This window comes from Dipodomys ordii, unplaced genomic scaffold (genome assembly GCF_000151885.1).
Source record: "Dipodomys ordii isolate 6190 unplaced genomic scaffold, Dord_2.0 Scaffold68, whole genome shotgun sequence".
NCBI classification, from domain to species: domain Eukaryota; kingdom Metazoa; phylum Chordata; class Mammalia; order Rodentia; family Heteromyidae; genus Dipodomys; species Dipodomys ordii.
This window is the reverse complement of record NW_012267284.1, coordinates 4,013,844-4,028,271: the sequence shown is the minus strand read 5'-3', so window position 1 is coordinate 4,028,271 and position 14,428 is coordinate 4,013,844. Positions and strand designations below refer to the sequence as shown.

Sequence of the window (14,428 nt, the reverse complement as noted above, 5' to 3'; positions counted from 1 at the left end):
CATTAGCTCTGAATTCTAGCTTGTTAAGTATTGCTTTGTCCAGAAATGCAGTGACTCAGTTCTCAAAATATGAAACATGATTTTCACTGGGAATTGAGAGCTGCTTTCCTTTTCTGAGTGCAGTGTAGGGAGAAATCCCAAAGTGAACAACATGTGGTCTCTTGGCCCCGGCGGGTTGTCTTTCAGTTCAGCTTCTACCCAGGAATTCTAGGTTTGTCCAAATATATTCCAGTCCCAGAATAAATGACTCTGAAAAGTGTTAACACTTCTAAACTGTTAGTCCATTGCTAAAGATGACAAATGGCTTTTTTTGGGAGGACTTTTGTGAGTGCTTGGGGTAGCAAGCTCTTCCGTTTACTAAAGCAGAAATTTAAAAGTTGTGCTTATTAAAAAAGATGCTTTACTTAACTCTGTACTTACAAAATGTATAAATTAGGAAATTGCTTTTTGTACTATGGAAGGATTTTTTAACACATTATGTTGATTAGTAAATGTTTTTTTCCATGGTTTGGTTTATAGAAGTTAATGTACTGAACTCAGTTAATTCACCGAGCTTTTCTGGATCAGCCCCCCTGGGTAAAATGAGGGATGTGTGCGGCACAAGTAATAATGTCCTTGTCACCCAGAAGCTTTCCAACACATCACATCCAGAAGTAGTTTTTGGCTTTAGAAAACTGTGGCTCTGTGTGATAAATGGGAAGGGAATGAAGGATCTCAAACTAGACTGGTGGCAACAAACGTACTAGCTTTATGGCCCTCCCTGAGACTGCCCTGTCATCCAGGATAGAGCACCACAGCAGGAAACAAGTAGCTGAGACAGGTACAAAGAGACCTGGGCATTGCCAAGGCTGCTGTGATTAGAAAAAAAAATAAAAGCAGACCCAGAAATGCAGATGCTGCCATGGAAGACAACTTTCCAAAGCAAAGGACAGCTAAAACCTAATGGAGGAAGTAGAGAGGGGGCCATAAAAGTTTTTTTTTCATGATTATCAGTTTTCTGAGAGCCTTCTTTCTCTTGGCTTGTGACAGGCTGTTTGTACTTGGCAAGGACTGTTTGGTAGGAAACACAAATGCTCGAGAGCAGATAGCACCTGAGCGCATGAAGCCCCCAGGCCTCTCTCCTGATGTGTGATGGTGTGGATAGGAAATGCTTCCCTCCCTCAGGGATCATGTGTTGAAGGTTTGCTTCCAAGTTGTGAGTTCAATCACTGGGAGATGACTGGATCATGGTGGCTCTGATCTAATCAACAAATTCATGTATTAGTGGATTCCAGTGGTTCAATGTATGAGGTGACTGGAAAAGTGGGTTCCCAGGGCTTGCCTTTGAGAACACGTGTCTGTTTTCTTCCTTTTGTACCTCCAATTCTGGGATGCCATGAAGGGAGCAGCTCATCTCCTCATCATCCTTCTGCCACGATGCTCTGCCTATTATGGGCCCAAAGGCAATGCAGTTAAGGGCCTGAGCACCAAAACCTCTGAAAACTTTAGGCCCAAGTCAATTCTTTCTCTTTTCACTTGTTCCCCTCAGGTAGTAGGCACAGGAGGAAAGGTCACTAATAGGCTCTGTCTCTTGTCTATGAAGAGCAGGCAGCCCTTAGTGTGGCTCACCTGGTGGGCGCTTTGTGGGGGAAATGAAGGCTATTGAACCCCAGTTTGCCTCAGACTCTAATGTTTAGTGTTGTAGCTCTGCCAGCCAGGGACAGGTGCAATTCTTAGCAGGTGCTATGAAACACCCTCAAGGCGGTGGGCCTGGTTCCTGTCTGTTAGTCATGGTGAATTGGATGGTATCAGGCACATGCCTCACCCTTCTGGACCCTGTTTCCACCTTTCCTACCCTGGGAATTGCAAGAGGAGCATTTTGCTGGCAAGAATGGAAGGAAATAATGGATGTGAAAGGTAAAATGGCCCTCCTTTGTTTTAAAAGTTGCTCTTCTACTATGAAGTCTTGAGGCACAGAGCCTCTGTGAGGCTGTGTTCTCCTAAGCCATGCTACACGACAGTGAAAAACGAATCTTGAATTTGCTTCTTGTGAACGAGCTGTGCTCGCTGCTGGAACAGGCAGGTCGGTCCATCTGGCCAGGGCTTGGGGCGCTTGGCAGTGCTCGCCGGATGTCTAGGAAGGTCACAATTAATTTTGAGGGTAGGCCTCCTCCTCTTTGTGGGGGTCTGTGTTGCCCTGGAGACTGCTCAGCCATTGCAGGGTGATTTTTTATACAGAAATAAACAGGAGATCGTTTTTAAAGGACACAACCCCCTGCTCCTCTCTGAGAAACACCCTGCCCATTATTATAAATATTTTATCACTGTGCACGCATCCCAACTACTTGTTATGGCCAGGGCTGCAAAGGTGATTTATTTCCACTGGTTCTTCCATGTGTGGTGCCTGGGTTCTGACACAGTGGACGGTGCCCTGGAGGGTACTTGCTTGCAAACAGAGCTGATTTGCAGACCAGAGGATTATCTGTGAATGTTTGCAAGTGAATGCATTTTGGCATGGGTCTTTAATTTCTGAAAACTTCGACAGGCACAGGCCGTGGGTGTAGAGAGCCCTGATTTTTAGGGCTTTCTTCATTTAAACCCCCCAGAACACAGACACTCTCCTCTGTAGCTCTCCACTTGGCAGACACCATCATGGAAAATCCTTTAACAGTAGTAATCCCACCAAATAGAGAAATGCACAGTCTCTGACGTGGCCTCGTAACATCAGAGAGATTTTATTATTAAGCTCTGGTGCCCCGAGCCGGGTTCTGTGGGAGACTGTTACAGCGCTGGCTTTGACAGCCGCAGCCTGGAGAAGCTTCCTCCGGGTGCTGGCAAGGCAGCGGCTGCAAGGGGGCAAGCCAATTATTTCCATTAGTTGACGCGCACGAACAAGAGCTGGCGGAAGCTGAGCAGGAACACACAGCCCAAGAGCAGAAACCCAAGAGCATGAAGCAGAAGAGACTGGGGAAGAAGGTCAAGCCAACCGGGGACTGTCACAGACCGGGAACACAGTCCTGGGCCTGCCTGCAGGGAAGGTTCTCAACCTCTCTGACTTTCTTTAAATGGGGAAGTACAATGAGGGGCAGAAACAAAGGGCTGAGTGTTGACACTAGTTGTTCTTATACCCCAGGGATGCCTGTATTAAACGACTACAGGCAGACAATGATTTGGCTCATGTTTACAGGAGAACCCACAAAGCCTGAGGAAAACCTAGAGAACAGTCAGTGACTAGGTTGTGACAGGGAAATACTATACAGATATAGATCATACTCTGTGTATGTGTGTATGTGTGTGTGTGTGTGTGTGTGTGTGTGTGTATACTTTAGTATGTATATTTTTGGTAGTGAGGTTGAACACAGGGTCCTGTATTCTTGATGTTCTCTTTTCACTCATGGTTGGTGCTCTATCACTTGAGCCATGCTTCCAATCCAGCTTTTTTGGTAGTTAATTGGAGATGGGGGTCTCAGTCTTTTCTGGCTGGGCTGGCTTCAAATGCCATCCTCAGAACTCAGCCTCTTGAATGGCTAGGATTAAAGGCGTGAGCTACTGGTGCTTGGCTAGAGATCCCCGACGTTTAATTGAAATGTGGATGGCTATGTATAATAGTCTGCCTGGTTTCTGTAGTATGCAGGTCCAAGGAAATTCCATGAGGAAAATGTCCAGGATGTTTAGAGCTTAGGGCTGTACTGTGTTCCAGGCTTGTACTGGGGATGTGGGATTCGTTTTTCCCACAAAGCCATCCAACTTCACTAAAGATCAACAGATCCCAAGATCTCCCTTTACCACATCAACTAATTATACTGAATGACCTTTTTGGGTTGAGAGGATTACCACAATCTTTACCTGGCTTTTGGGGAGGCAGATTCCTGTAAAATTCAGGGCATGAAAACACTCAGCAGCCCATACAATTTAAACACAATTGCTGATAATGTGCATAACTGATGGAGCACTTCCCACACTAACTGAGCTGTGTGTTGTGCAAGAATTCTAAACCCTTAGAAATATCAATATTTTTGGGGCTGGGAAGATGGCTCAGTGGTAGAGTGCTTGCTTTGTATGAATGAGGCCCTGGGTTTGAATCCTCAGCATCACATAAGCAGAAAAAGCTGGAAGTGGCGCTGTGGCTCAAGTAGTAGAGCGCTAGCCTTGAGCTGAAGAGCTGAGGGACAGCGCCCAGGCCCAGAGTTCAGGCCCCACAACTGACCAAAAAAAATAAAAAAAGATTGCTTAAAAAATTTATCAGTATTTTTGGGACTGTGCTTAGTCAAAATCACATATAATAAGTCAGTGAATATGATGGGCTTACTGTACATATGTGCTGGGAATGAATGATCCTTCTTATACAAGAATAAAGAAACTTAAAAAGAAAACGCTTTTACAGCTCCTTACATTTCTAAGCCAGGAGCCGGTGGCTCAGGCCTGTAACCCTAGCTACTCAGGAAGCTGAGATCTGAGAACCAAAGTTCAAAGCCAGTCTGGGCAAGAAAGTCTGTGAAATTCTTATCTCCAATTAGCCACTAAAAAAGTCAGAGGTAGAGCTGTGGTCTCAGTGGTAGAGGACTAGTTTTGAGCAAAAAGCTAAGGGAGAGCACTGTGGCTCTGAGTTCAAGCTCTAGGACTGGTACAGGAGAAAAAAATAAAAAAATAAATCATGTGTCCGCTCTGGGACTTTGTTAAGCAAGCACGTGCTGCTCAGGAACTCAGAGCTCTGTGTGAGCCTAGGGTTGGTGTGTGGAGGATGGGTATAATGGATACTGTTCTTGTCCCAATCAAGGCAACAAAATTAACCAATACATCTGCAGCAGTCCGCTCTATTAGAGGAGATTTAATAATTATCCTTTCATCTTCCTTTACTTTTCTTATTTGTGTCAACATATCACTGCAATTATCACATTCAGTGTAATTTTTAAATTAGCGAAAACTTTGGCAAAGGAGTTTTTTTCTCTCTCTCTCAGACATGGCCAAGTTCTTTTATTTTGGCATCCAATCTTCCCTCATAAGGTAGGGATAGAAAATGGCCCACCCTTCAGTGGATTTGGCATACACATGTGCAGAACTGGCTGGCCCTGAGTTACAAAAAATACCCAGTTTTGTTTCTAACAACACCTAAACTGTGAGGTTTTAGTGCGAAAGGTGAGGTTCCATTTTCTTGAAATGCTAGAATATCTGGCAAAATTGAGCAATGTGTTAGCATGGCAAAAATTGGTTGATAACTAAATCCAATTAGTGCTGAGGCTGTGATTATGCTCAATAATGCATGCATCTGTTGAAAACTTATAAGTAATTAGAGGCTTTATAATGACTAGTGTACCTTCCTCCCTTACCCTAATGCTCCCCCTCCCATCTCCTGTCAAAATGCAACTTCTGTCATGTATGGTGGCTCAAGTCTGAAATCCTAGCTGCTTGGGAGGCAGAGAATGGGAGGATTGCAGCTAGGCAAGAAAGTTTTGATTCCAAGCTAGGCAAGAAAATTTGTGAGACGCCCTCATCTCAATCAATATAAAAGTGGTAGTAGAATACCACTTGCCATTCCAGCTATGTCAGGAAGTATAAACAAGAAGATCACAGGGTGACCAGGACATAAATATGAGATAGTAATGAAAAAAGAAAATAGAGTAAAAAAGGCAAGCACAAGACTCTTGAGTACAACTTTCATTATCCCTCCTCTATCAAAAGGAACTACTGGGCCAGGAATGGTGATTTATGCCTATAATCCCAGCTATTTCGGAGGATTATGGTTTAAGACTAGCCAAGGTGGGCGCCAGTGTCTCACGTCTATAACCCTAGCCACAGGAGGCTGAGATTTGAGGACTGAGGTTCAAAGCCAGCCTGGGAAGGAAAGTGTGTGAGACTCATCTCCAATGAATCATCAAAAAGCTGAAAGTGGAACTGTGGCTTAAGGGGTCAAGCACTAGCCTATGAGCACAAAAGCTCAAAGATAGCACTCTAGCTCTGAGTTCAAGCCCCAGGATGGGCACCAATACAAAAAAAAAAAAACCAACCAAAAAAACATACTAGCCAGGACAAAAAAATTAGTGCCCTATCTCAAAGAACAAGTTGGGCATGGTGGCCCATTCCTATAATATTAGCTATGCAGGAGGCAGAGGCAGGAGGATCCAGTGTGAGGCTGGCCTACAGCTAGGAGGGCTGACTGTAACTGAAATGATAAAGAGCTTACTTAGCAAGCATAATGACCTGAGTTTAAGTCACAGTACCTTAACAAAGATGCTGCTGCCTATACCAGTCTGTGTGAAGACTTCATAGGTGACCACGCACAGGGGTCTGTGCAGGTGTCACATTATCTCTGAGCTCCAGTTTGCCTCAGTCTCCACCACTCCTTCCCTACAGTCACCCCCTGAACTGCGTCTCCCTTGCTGCAGCTAGTGACCTGGCTCTAGCTAGTGACCATCTGGAGATGCTACTTGCCTGAGGATGTAGCCACGCAGCACTCCATTATGCTCTGTCTCTGGGGGTGGCTGCCACTGCACCATGATGGACTGGTTGGTCCGCCCACTGGCCACGATATTTTTTGGGGGAGCACTTGGAGGTTCTTCAGGTAACATCAACCTAATGATAAAGGATTGGTTGGGTAGAGACATGAATGCCAGGAACAAAGGACGTTGGCAGCCTTTACCATGCAAGGCACACGGATGATGACTGGAAGCCTGAAACAGTTACCACCCTAAGTGTGAAGCAGTTACCAGAGGTCAGCACCCTGGAAAATCAGTTAGGCCAGTGACAAGGGAGGCATGGGAGGCACGGGAGGTGAGCGGTGTGTCTGAAGAGATTGGTTGGAGCCATTTCTCTGGGTCACGTCTGCTTGGAACTTCCAAAATGGTCATCCATTCCCAGGGAGGCAGGGCGGGGGAAAGGTCCAGCTCCCCACATACCTGCTGGCCACTTACATCCTGTGAGATGGTGCATGGCCTCCACCTGAGGGCCTTCATGTGGAGAGAAGGCCCAGCCAGCACAGAACCCCTGCCAGCTCTCAGTATTCTGTTTATCACAGGCTATGCCCACTATAAGCGGTTTGTGTAGACACAGCCAGAAACTCAGGGGAGAAATCCAAAATACCTGACTCTGAGTGCTTAAGGAAAAGTCAGTGAGTCCTATGCATGGCTCCGTGGGACTGTCATTTCTGATCAAGTTTCTACCAATGTTGCAAAGGAATCATCAATTCCTTGCTTCCACCTAACATAACTGTGTGCTTGGCTCTGTGCCCATGTGGCCCCAGCCACGGTGGAGGGAGGGTGGCTGCACTCACCTGCTCGTCTCTGTGCTGTACTGGCCTTTCCCCACTTGATTCACTGCACACACTCTGAACTGATAGGTGCGAGCAGGAGTCAGGCCGCTTACGGTGACGCTGGTCTCCTCTGGGCCAACGTTTGACAGATGTACTTTCCATGGAGAGTCTAATAAGGATGAGAAAACACAGCGAGACCCACATCAGCACATGTTCTTGTAAGGAGTGGGGATAGTCTCCTTTGCTTTCCAAGATAGTGCCAGGAGAGGAGGGGGAGGCTATACCCACTTGCCAGTTGTGTACATTGAGGCTCGGTTATGAGGCTAGCAACTAGTGAGCCTGGCACTTGGCTAGCAACTAGTGAGCCTGGTATGAAACTCAGGTTTCCCACTGCAAACCTAGCATGTTTCCTGTTACCTCTCTGCTGTCATCAATAAGTAAAAGGTTCTTATTCTTTTTTTTTTTAAATTCAATTTGCCTCTGGCCATTAAAAAGGATCCAAAACATTCCTTATTCCTGGGTTCAATATGCAAATGGGAAAAAAGTTCTGTGTGGGCTCACATGGTCAGACACAGATTGCAGATTTGTCTCCTGGAAAAGGATGCTGCACTAGTCTGGGAATGATAAATAAAAACTATATTCATTAACATTTTAATACAAGAGGAAATGAGTGTGGTAAGACAGATGGGCTGGGCACCGTGCGACCCATCTGTGGGGTAGCAGTCCATCACCACCACAGCCCCGTGCAGCTCTGCCAGTGGAGATGCCGGGGAATTCACAGCTCCTTTGGAAATCCCTTCCTGCCTGGCTTTCTAGCAGGTGAGTGAGAACCGCTCTGTCAGCCAAATGGGCTCCTGCCTGCAAGGCAGGCTTTGGAAGGTTCTGCGGGCATCCGACACATTTGTGAGCGGTTTTACAGTTTTCCACATGCATCGCAGCCTGAGTGTTTTGTCGAGCGGAAGGGATCTGGCAGGGGCTCGGGCGTCCCTGGCAGCTCTGAGTCTGAATGCAGTGATGCCTGGTTCTCTTGGTAGGCCGGGAGTGAAAAGAGGAGAGGAGTGGGGAGAGGCCGGCTGGGCTGCAAGTACTCAGACCCTGCTGGCTTACACCTCCACAGGATTTGGGCAGTAGACAGGGCACAGGATTTCCCCTGTGGTATTGGGGGCTCTGCTGCACACACCAGTGATCTGCCTACCCCTCCCATGGAATCCCAGACACTCCCCCACAAATCTGAAGACTCACCGTGAGAGGCCCACAGCATGTGCCTCGGGTATACCCAGTGCTGTGGCACCTTCCAGGCCCTCCAGATGTGGCCCCCAGATACTCCAAAAGGAAAAGGAGATTCCCAAAGGCCACCTCAGTTGATTCCCTGATTCAGAATTTGCTAGCTTGGATTCCTTGACACCATGCTAGGCAGCTCTTAAAGGATAATCCAGTTGGGCTACAAAGAATCTTTTTGAATTATTTCAAATAAAGCTGCTTCCAAAAATGGCTTTCTGGAAATGTAGTCTAAACTACCAGCTGGGTAGTGTTACATTTTTGGCTCTTGATTTTTGGTTACATGAGTAACTGCCAATTGATAAGATCCCTTGTTTCTTTATGTTCCCTTTAAAAACATGATGTGTGCATCCCTAATTAGCTACACAGAGCCTGTGCATTCTTTCTCCACTCCTGTGGCCACCCATCATCACCATTAAACAGCCTATGGCCACCTGGCCAGGCTCCCTTGCAAGGCAAGAGTCACTTGTCAATGCAGAAGGTGGGAGAGACTTCTTATAGGTTGATCACTTTGTTTGCCTTGCCAGGGCAAGTGGCCACAGAAATGGTGTCATTCCAAAGGCAATGAAGCTGGTAGGAAAAACACATGGAGTATGAGCTCTTCTGCTTAGAGACATTTGAGGTAGTTTGCACTTCTATAAGAATGGGAAACACATTACAACCACGCTGACAAAGTACCTCGCACCCACTAGGATGGCTGGTAGCCAACAAACAAAAAATAGCATAGCAGGTGTTTGTAAGGAGAATAAAATGGCACAGTCATGGTGGGAAATGGTATGGAAGTTCCTTGGAAAATTATAAAAAGCATCATCATACCATCCAGCCATTCTACCTCTGAGTCTATATCAGAAGAACAAATGCAGGGGTATGGAGAGATATTTGTGGACAGTGTTCTTAGTGGCTTTGTCACAGTAGCCAAAAGGTGGAAGCAACCCAAGTGTCCAAAAGTGGATAGATGGACAAATGAAATGTGGTATCCACACAATGGAATACTACTCAGCTTTAAAAGAGAAAGGAATTCTGAACCCCTAAGGACTCAGGGGTCATTATCCTGAGTCAAATAGGTCAGTCACAGAAAGAAATATTACTAGTTTGATTCCACTCTCATGAGGAATGGTGGCAATGAAATCCACAGAAAGAAAGTAGAAAAGGCTCAGGGAGGGGGAATCAGGGCCATGGTTGCCTGGGCTCAGGAGGTCTTGCCGGAAAGAGTCCAGGAATTGGTTGTTGGTCATGTTGACATACAATGTGAGTATACCTGGCATTGCTGAGGTGCTCTTCAAAACCAGCTGAGCTGGTAAAGCTTGCTCTGTGTATTTTTACCACAATTAAAATTGGAAACATATCAGGTACAGAAGGCACGTGTCTGTAATCCTAATTACTCAGGAGGCTGAGATCTGGAGGATCATGGCTTTTGAACCTGTACAGGCACAAAAGTCTGTGAGACTTCAGATTCAAGATAGCCAGCAAAATGCTAGGCTGGAGACATGGCTCAAATGGCAGAGTGCATGTAAACAAATGTGAGACTCTGAGTTCAAACCCTACAACTACAAAACAGATCAAATTAAAATAGGAGAAAATGAAGAGAATAACACAAGGATGAGATAAGGCAATGTGTCCTGTGAGCAACTCTTAGAAAGCCTGGCCCAAGGTGGGCATTGTGGGGAGACACTTATGCAGGGAAGTTCTGTTCCAGTGGACCTGCACCCCACCTGCTCCTTACTTTGGTCCCTGAGCTTTCCCGGGGGGAGAGACCCTCTTGGAGTCTCCTGGACACAGCCAGCTGAGAGATCACCTGACAGGGTTACCAGGGTTCCCACCACCTGCACCTCTGCAAATAAATGTCCTCTTCCTAAAATGTCCTTCATTGTTTCCATCTGTGTGCCACCTGCTTCCTCCTGGAGCCCTGACTGATAAACAGCATGCCTCCCTTCCTGCAGTTCTCACAGCAACCACAAGGGGACGCCTCACCGGCTCCGTCAGAGTGAGTGACAGCTGTTGCAGGAAGGGACAAAATGAAAAGGACAGCTGTCCTACTCCATTGACTAAAAAGATTCATTAGAAGGAGGCTCAGAGGAGCCTCAGGGCACCGTCTGCTTGGTTTGAACATGACATCCCCCCCCGAGCCTCATGTTGAGGCTGGGTCCCTAGGGCAAACGTGGTGGTGGTGACTTTGAGAGCAGTGAGGAACTTTAAGAAAGATTACTTTCTCTCTCTCTCTCTCTCTCTCTCTCTCTCTGTGTGTGTGTGTGGTGTGAACTCAGTGTGCTGTCTCTGAGCTTTTGTACTCTAGGCTAGCGTTCTACCACTAGCTCTACTTCTGGCTTTTTGGTGGTTAATTGGAGATAAGAGTCTCATGGATTTTCCTGTACAGGCTGACTTCCAACTGCAGTCCTCAGATCTTAGCTTCCTGAATAGCTAGGATTACAGGCATAAGCTACTGGTGCCTGACTAGATTACTTTTTTTTTTTTTTGTTGCTGTTGCCAGACTAGACTTGTTACCTGGAGCCGGGTCATGGCAAAGCAGGCATGCCATCTCTCCTGGCCTCTCTGCACACATCTACTTCTCTGCCACGTTGGGATATAACTAGGGGCATTGGCAGATGCTGGCCTCATGCTGCGACTTTCCAGCCAGTGGCATCATGAGCCAAACAAACCTTTTCTCTTCATACCTTTCCCAGCCTCAGGTATTCCTCTATAGTAACATAAAACCACACTGGGTCACCACTTTTTCTGAAGCATCCCTCCCAACCTTTGCCCCCAGTAACCCTCAATCATTTGTTCACTCAGAGCATAAACAGAGGTATAAAGTCCAGAACTCGAGTCACAGGGTCCATTGCCCACTGTGATCTGACAAGAAGGCCTATTCATTTTCACATCTTGGGCTCTGCTCAGTCCTCTGGGTATACCTACAGAACCCTTTACTTATTCTCTTCCCTCCCGACTAGAAGATAAAAGATCTGGCAGAAAAAGAGATTAAACTGAAAACTAATACAAATGAACTCAATCCATCTCACAGGCACTCTGATTTGCTAGAAAAAAAAAGACACGCAGTGGTTTGGGAAGGATTTGTTCCTTCACAAGCTTCAGAATTGCAAGCTTGCTGAGAACTGTTAAAATTTAAATAGTAAGTCTGTTCCTGACAATCAATAAGCAAAATCCCTTTAAAGATTCTGCTGCTAAGTGCTCACAGAAGTGTACAACATGATGCTTATCAATGGGCTGGAATTGAGGGGAAGTGCCTGGTGAAGGGAACTATCCCATAAAAGTTTCCCATCTTCCACCTCCCCCTCAGGGACTAAGGACTCCTTGCGGGCCTCTGATCTAGAAGGTAGGAATGGTAGGCGTCCTACTACAAACCTCTGTCACACACAGGCTGTCACTCATCTCCCTCTTAGCTGTCAGGTTCAATCCACAAGGACTTAATCACATCCTCTGTTGGTTCAAATGCTGGTGCTTTTTAGTCTTTAGAAAAGTGCTAGACACATTTTTCCAAGTTTAAAAAACATTACCATTTTTTTCTCAATTAATGGTACCTGAGGAAGGATTTTTTTTTTTTTTTTAGGAATTTTCCTTTTAAGTGTTGCAAGGATCATCTCCATCATGAACCCCTGATGTTTGGAGCCGTGTGCAGCAGGGAAGGCCTTGGGGAGGTGACATGACACTTCTCTCCAAGTCCAGGAAACCAGGGCTCCTGAGCCTTAACAATGTCATCTGTACTGCACAGAGCGTCAGCACCTAGACTCATGGATCAGGCTGAATGTCATAGGCCTCGACTGTGCAGTGGGAGGTACCCAGGGGCATCTAAGGATCACAATGTGCATGCATGCGCATGCATGAATGGACACTCTTCAGGAAGACAACGTGAAGATTGGATGTGAACCTAATCCAATTTCTAAGCAATGAAGAAGGTGCAGGGATTGTTGTGACAGCCACACGATGTAAATCTAAGACATGGGAGCGTGCTCAGAACAAGCATCAAACACGACGGCCCTGCCCAAGCAAGAGAGATGGAAGGGCTGATGAGGCTGGTGGCAGATTCTGTCTACTGAATGATGTTAAAAGACAAAACAATGCACTGGGTAGATCTTTATTTGGATTCTGATTTAAGAAAATCAAATGGAAGGCCAGGAATAGTAGTACACACCTGTAATCCCAACCACTTAGGAAGTAAAGGTGAGAGAATGGAGAGTTTACATCCATCCTAGGTTACAGAGCAAGACCCTATGTCAAAATAAAATATAGTATAAAGATCTGAGGAGGGATGGGTAGCTCAAATGGTAGAAAACTTGCCTAGCTCTGGGTTCAGTCACCAGTACTGCAAAAAAAAAAATAACGTGAAAAACCCTTTTCAGGCAGCTAGGAAAATATGTTCTGAGTATTAGATAATATTAAGGATGTCTATAATTGTGCTTTAGCAAAAAGAAAAACGTAGGAAATAGATGAGGCCCTTAGTTAAGTGTGGTTAAAGCCAGAGTTCTGGGTCTACTTAAAGCTTTTCCTAAGGTGCACAGGCAGAAACCCTGTCCTTATGACATTGCCATACAGAGCATGGGTAACTTCCTTTTTGCCTTAATTGTCCATTTGGGAAGTAAAACATTATTTTGTTGATGCTATATCTTAAATTTATATATACAGCATACCCACTTTATTGCAGACCCTTCACACACACACACACACACACACACACACACACACACACACATTTGCTGGTATGGTACTGGAATTTGAACTCAGGGCCTCACACTTGTTAGGCAAATGCTCTACCAGTTGAACCATGTCTCCATCCTCTTTTACTCTGTAAATTTATTTTTCAGGTAGGGCTGTACACTTTTTCTCAGAGCCAGCCCTGGACTCCAATTCTCCTATCTATGCTTTCTGCATTGCTGGGATTACAGGTGTGTACCAGCACACTGGGTTTACAAGTGGGCTTAACAAAGCACAGTAAAAAAATAACGAAATTTAAAACCTGAAAAGAAATTTCAGCTGGGTATGGGTGGCTCCCACCTATAGCTGCTCTGGAGGCTGAGATCTGAGAATCTCACAGAAAAGTCTGTAAGAGTCTTATCTCCAACTAAGTGGCAAAAAGCCAGAAGTTGAGCTGTGGCTCAAGTGGTAAAGTGCCAGCCTTGAGCAAAAAAGCTCAGGGACAGTGGCCAGGCCCCGAGTTCAAGCCCCAGGACTGGCACAAAAAAAGGAAAGAAATTTCAAAATCAAAAGTTTATAATTCCTGTGCACATGTGTGGCTCCAGTAGTGTGGAGGAGCTCTCAGCCAGTCCCGCGCTGTTACCAGCTGTGTTGAAATTGTGTGATCTGCTGAGTGTCTCTCTGCCTTTAATTGTCAGAAAACATGGCTCCCAAAGCAGGGTTAATGTGACTTGCTTAATTGAAATGACAAAGAGAACATTTTAGATTTGTGGAAAGGCAGCAAGCATGTCATGAGCAGACATTAGGCGGTGTTATGGTAAAAATGAATTGAGCATACTCAGTATTTGAGGAAAAGAGCATGAAGTCAGATGGTGTTTTAGTGAGCAGTATTCATGAGTCCCACAGTCATTTTGTGATGAGAATGTAACCTGCTCCATGCAGTTCTAAGTTGGGGAGACTCAGATCTACTGTATGTATAATACAGGTACACAGAAGTAATTTTGGAGTACAGAATTCTGTGTAGCCTGAGCTTTGGTGGCTCCCCTCTGCCCCCCTTAATGTCTGTCTCCTTAGAATCACATACCATGGTGAATTCTGAAGCTCACCAGACCCTCTCCTTACATTTGGAACATTCTTTTTTTTTAATTTAATTTATTTTTTTTTGTGTGAACATACTGTACAGAGGGGTTACAATTACATGGGCAGGATAATGCGTACATTTCTTATCAAGCATTGCAGCCTCCTCCTTTGTTTACCCTTCACATCCCTTCCCAGCCT

General features: G+C 45.6%; 1 protein-coding gene across 1 annotated transcript in view; it reads right to left on the bottom strand.

Moving 5' to 3' along the window:
* The window catches only part of Sdk1 (sidekick cell adhesion molecule 1), a 485,625-nt gene that overhangs the window by 174,908 nt on the left and 296,289 nt on the right, over positions 1 to 14,428 (bottom strand). Inside the window, exons 14-15 of the mRNA XM_013023384.1 lie at positions 7,247 to 7,394; positions 6,409 to 6,549 (exon numbers count right to left, since the gene is read on the bottom strand). Coding sequence (XP_012878838.1) covers positions 6,409 to 6,549; positions 7,247 to 7,394 — 289 coding nt within the window. The remainder of the gene's footprint in view (positions 1 to 6,408; positions 6,550 to 7,246; positions 7,395 to 14,428) is intronic.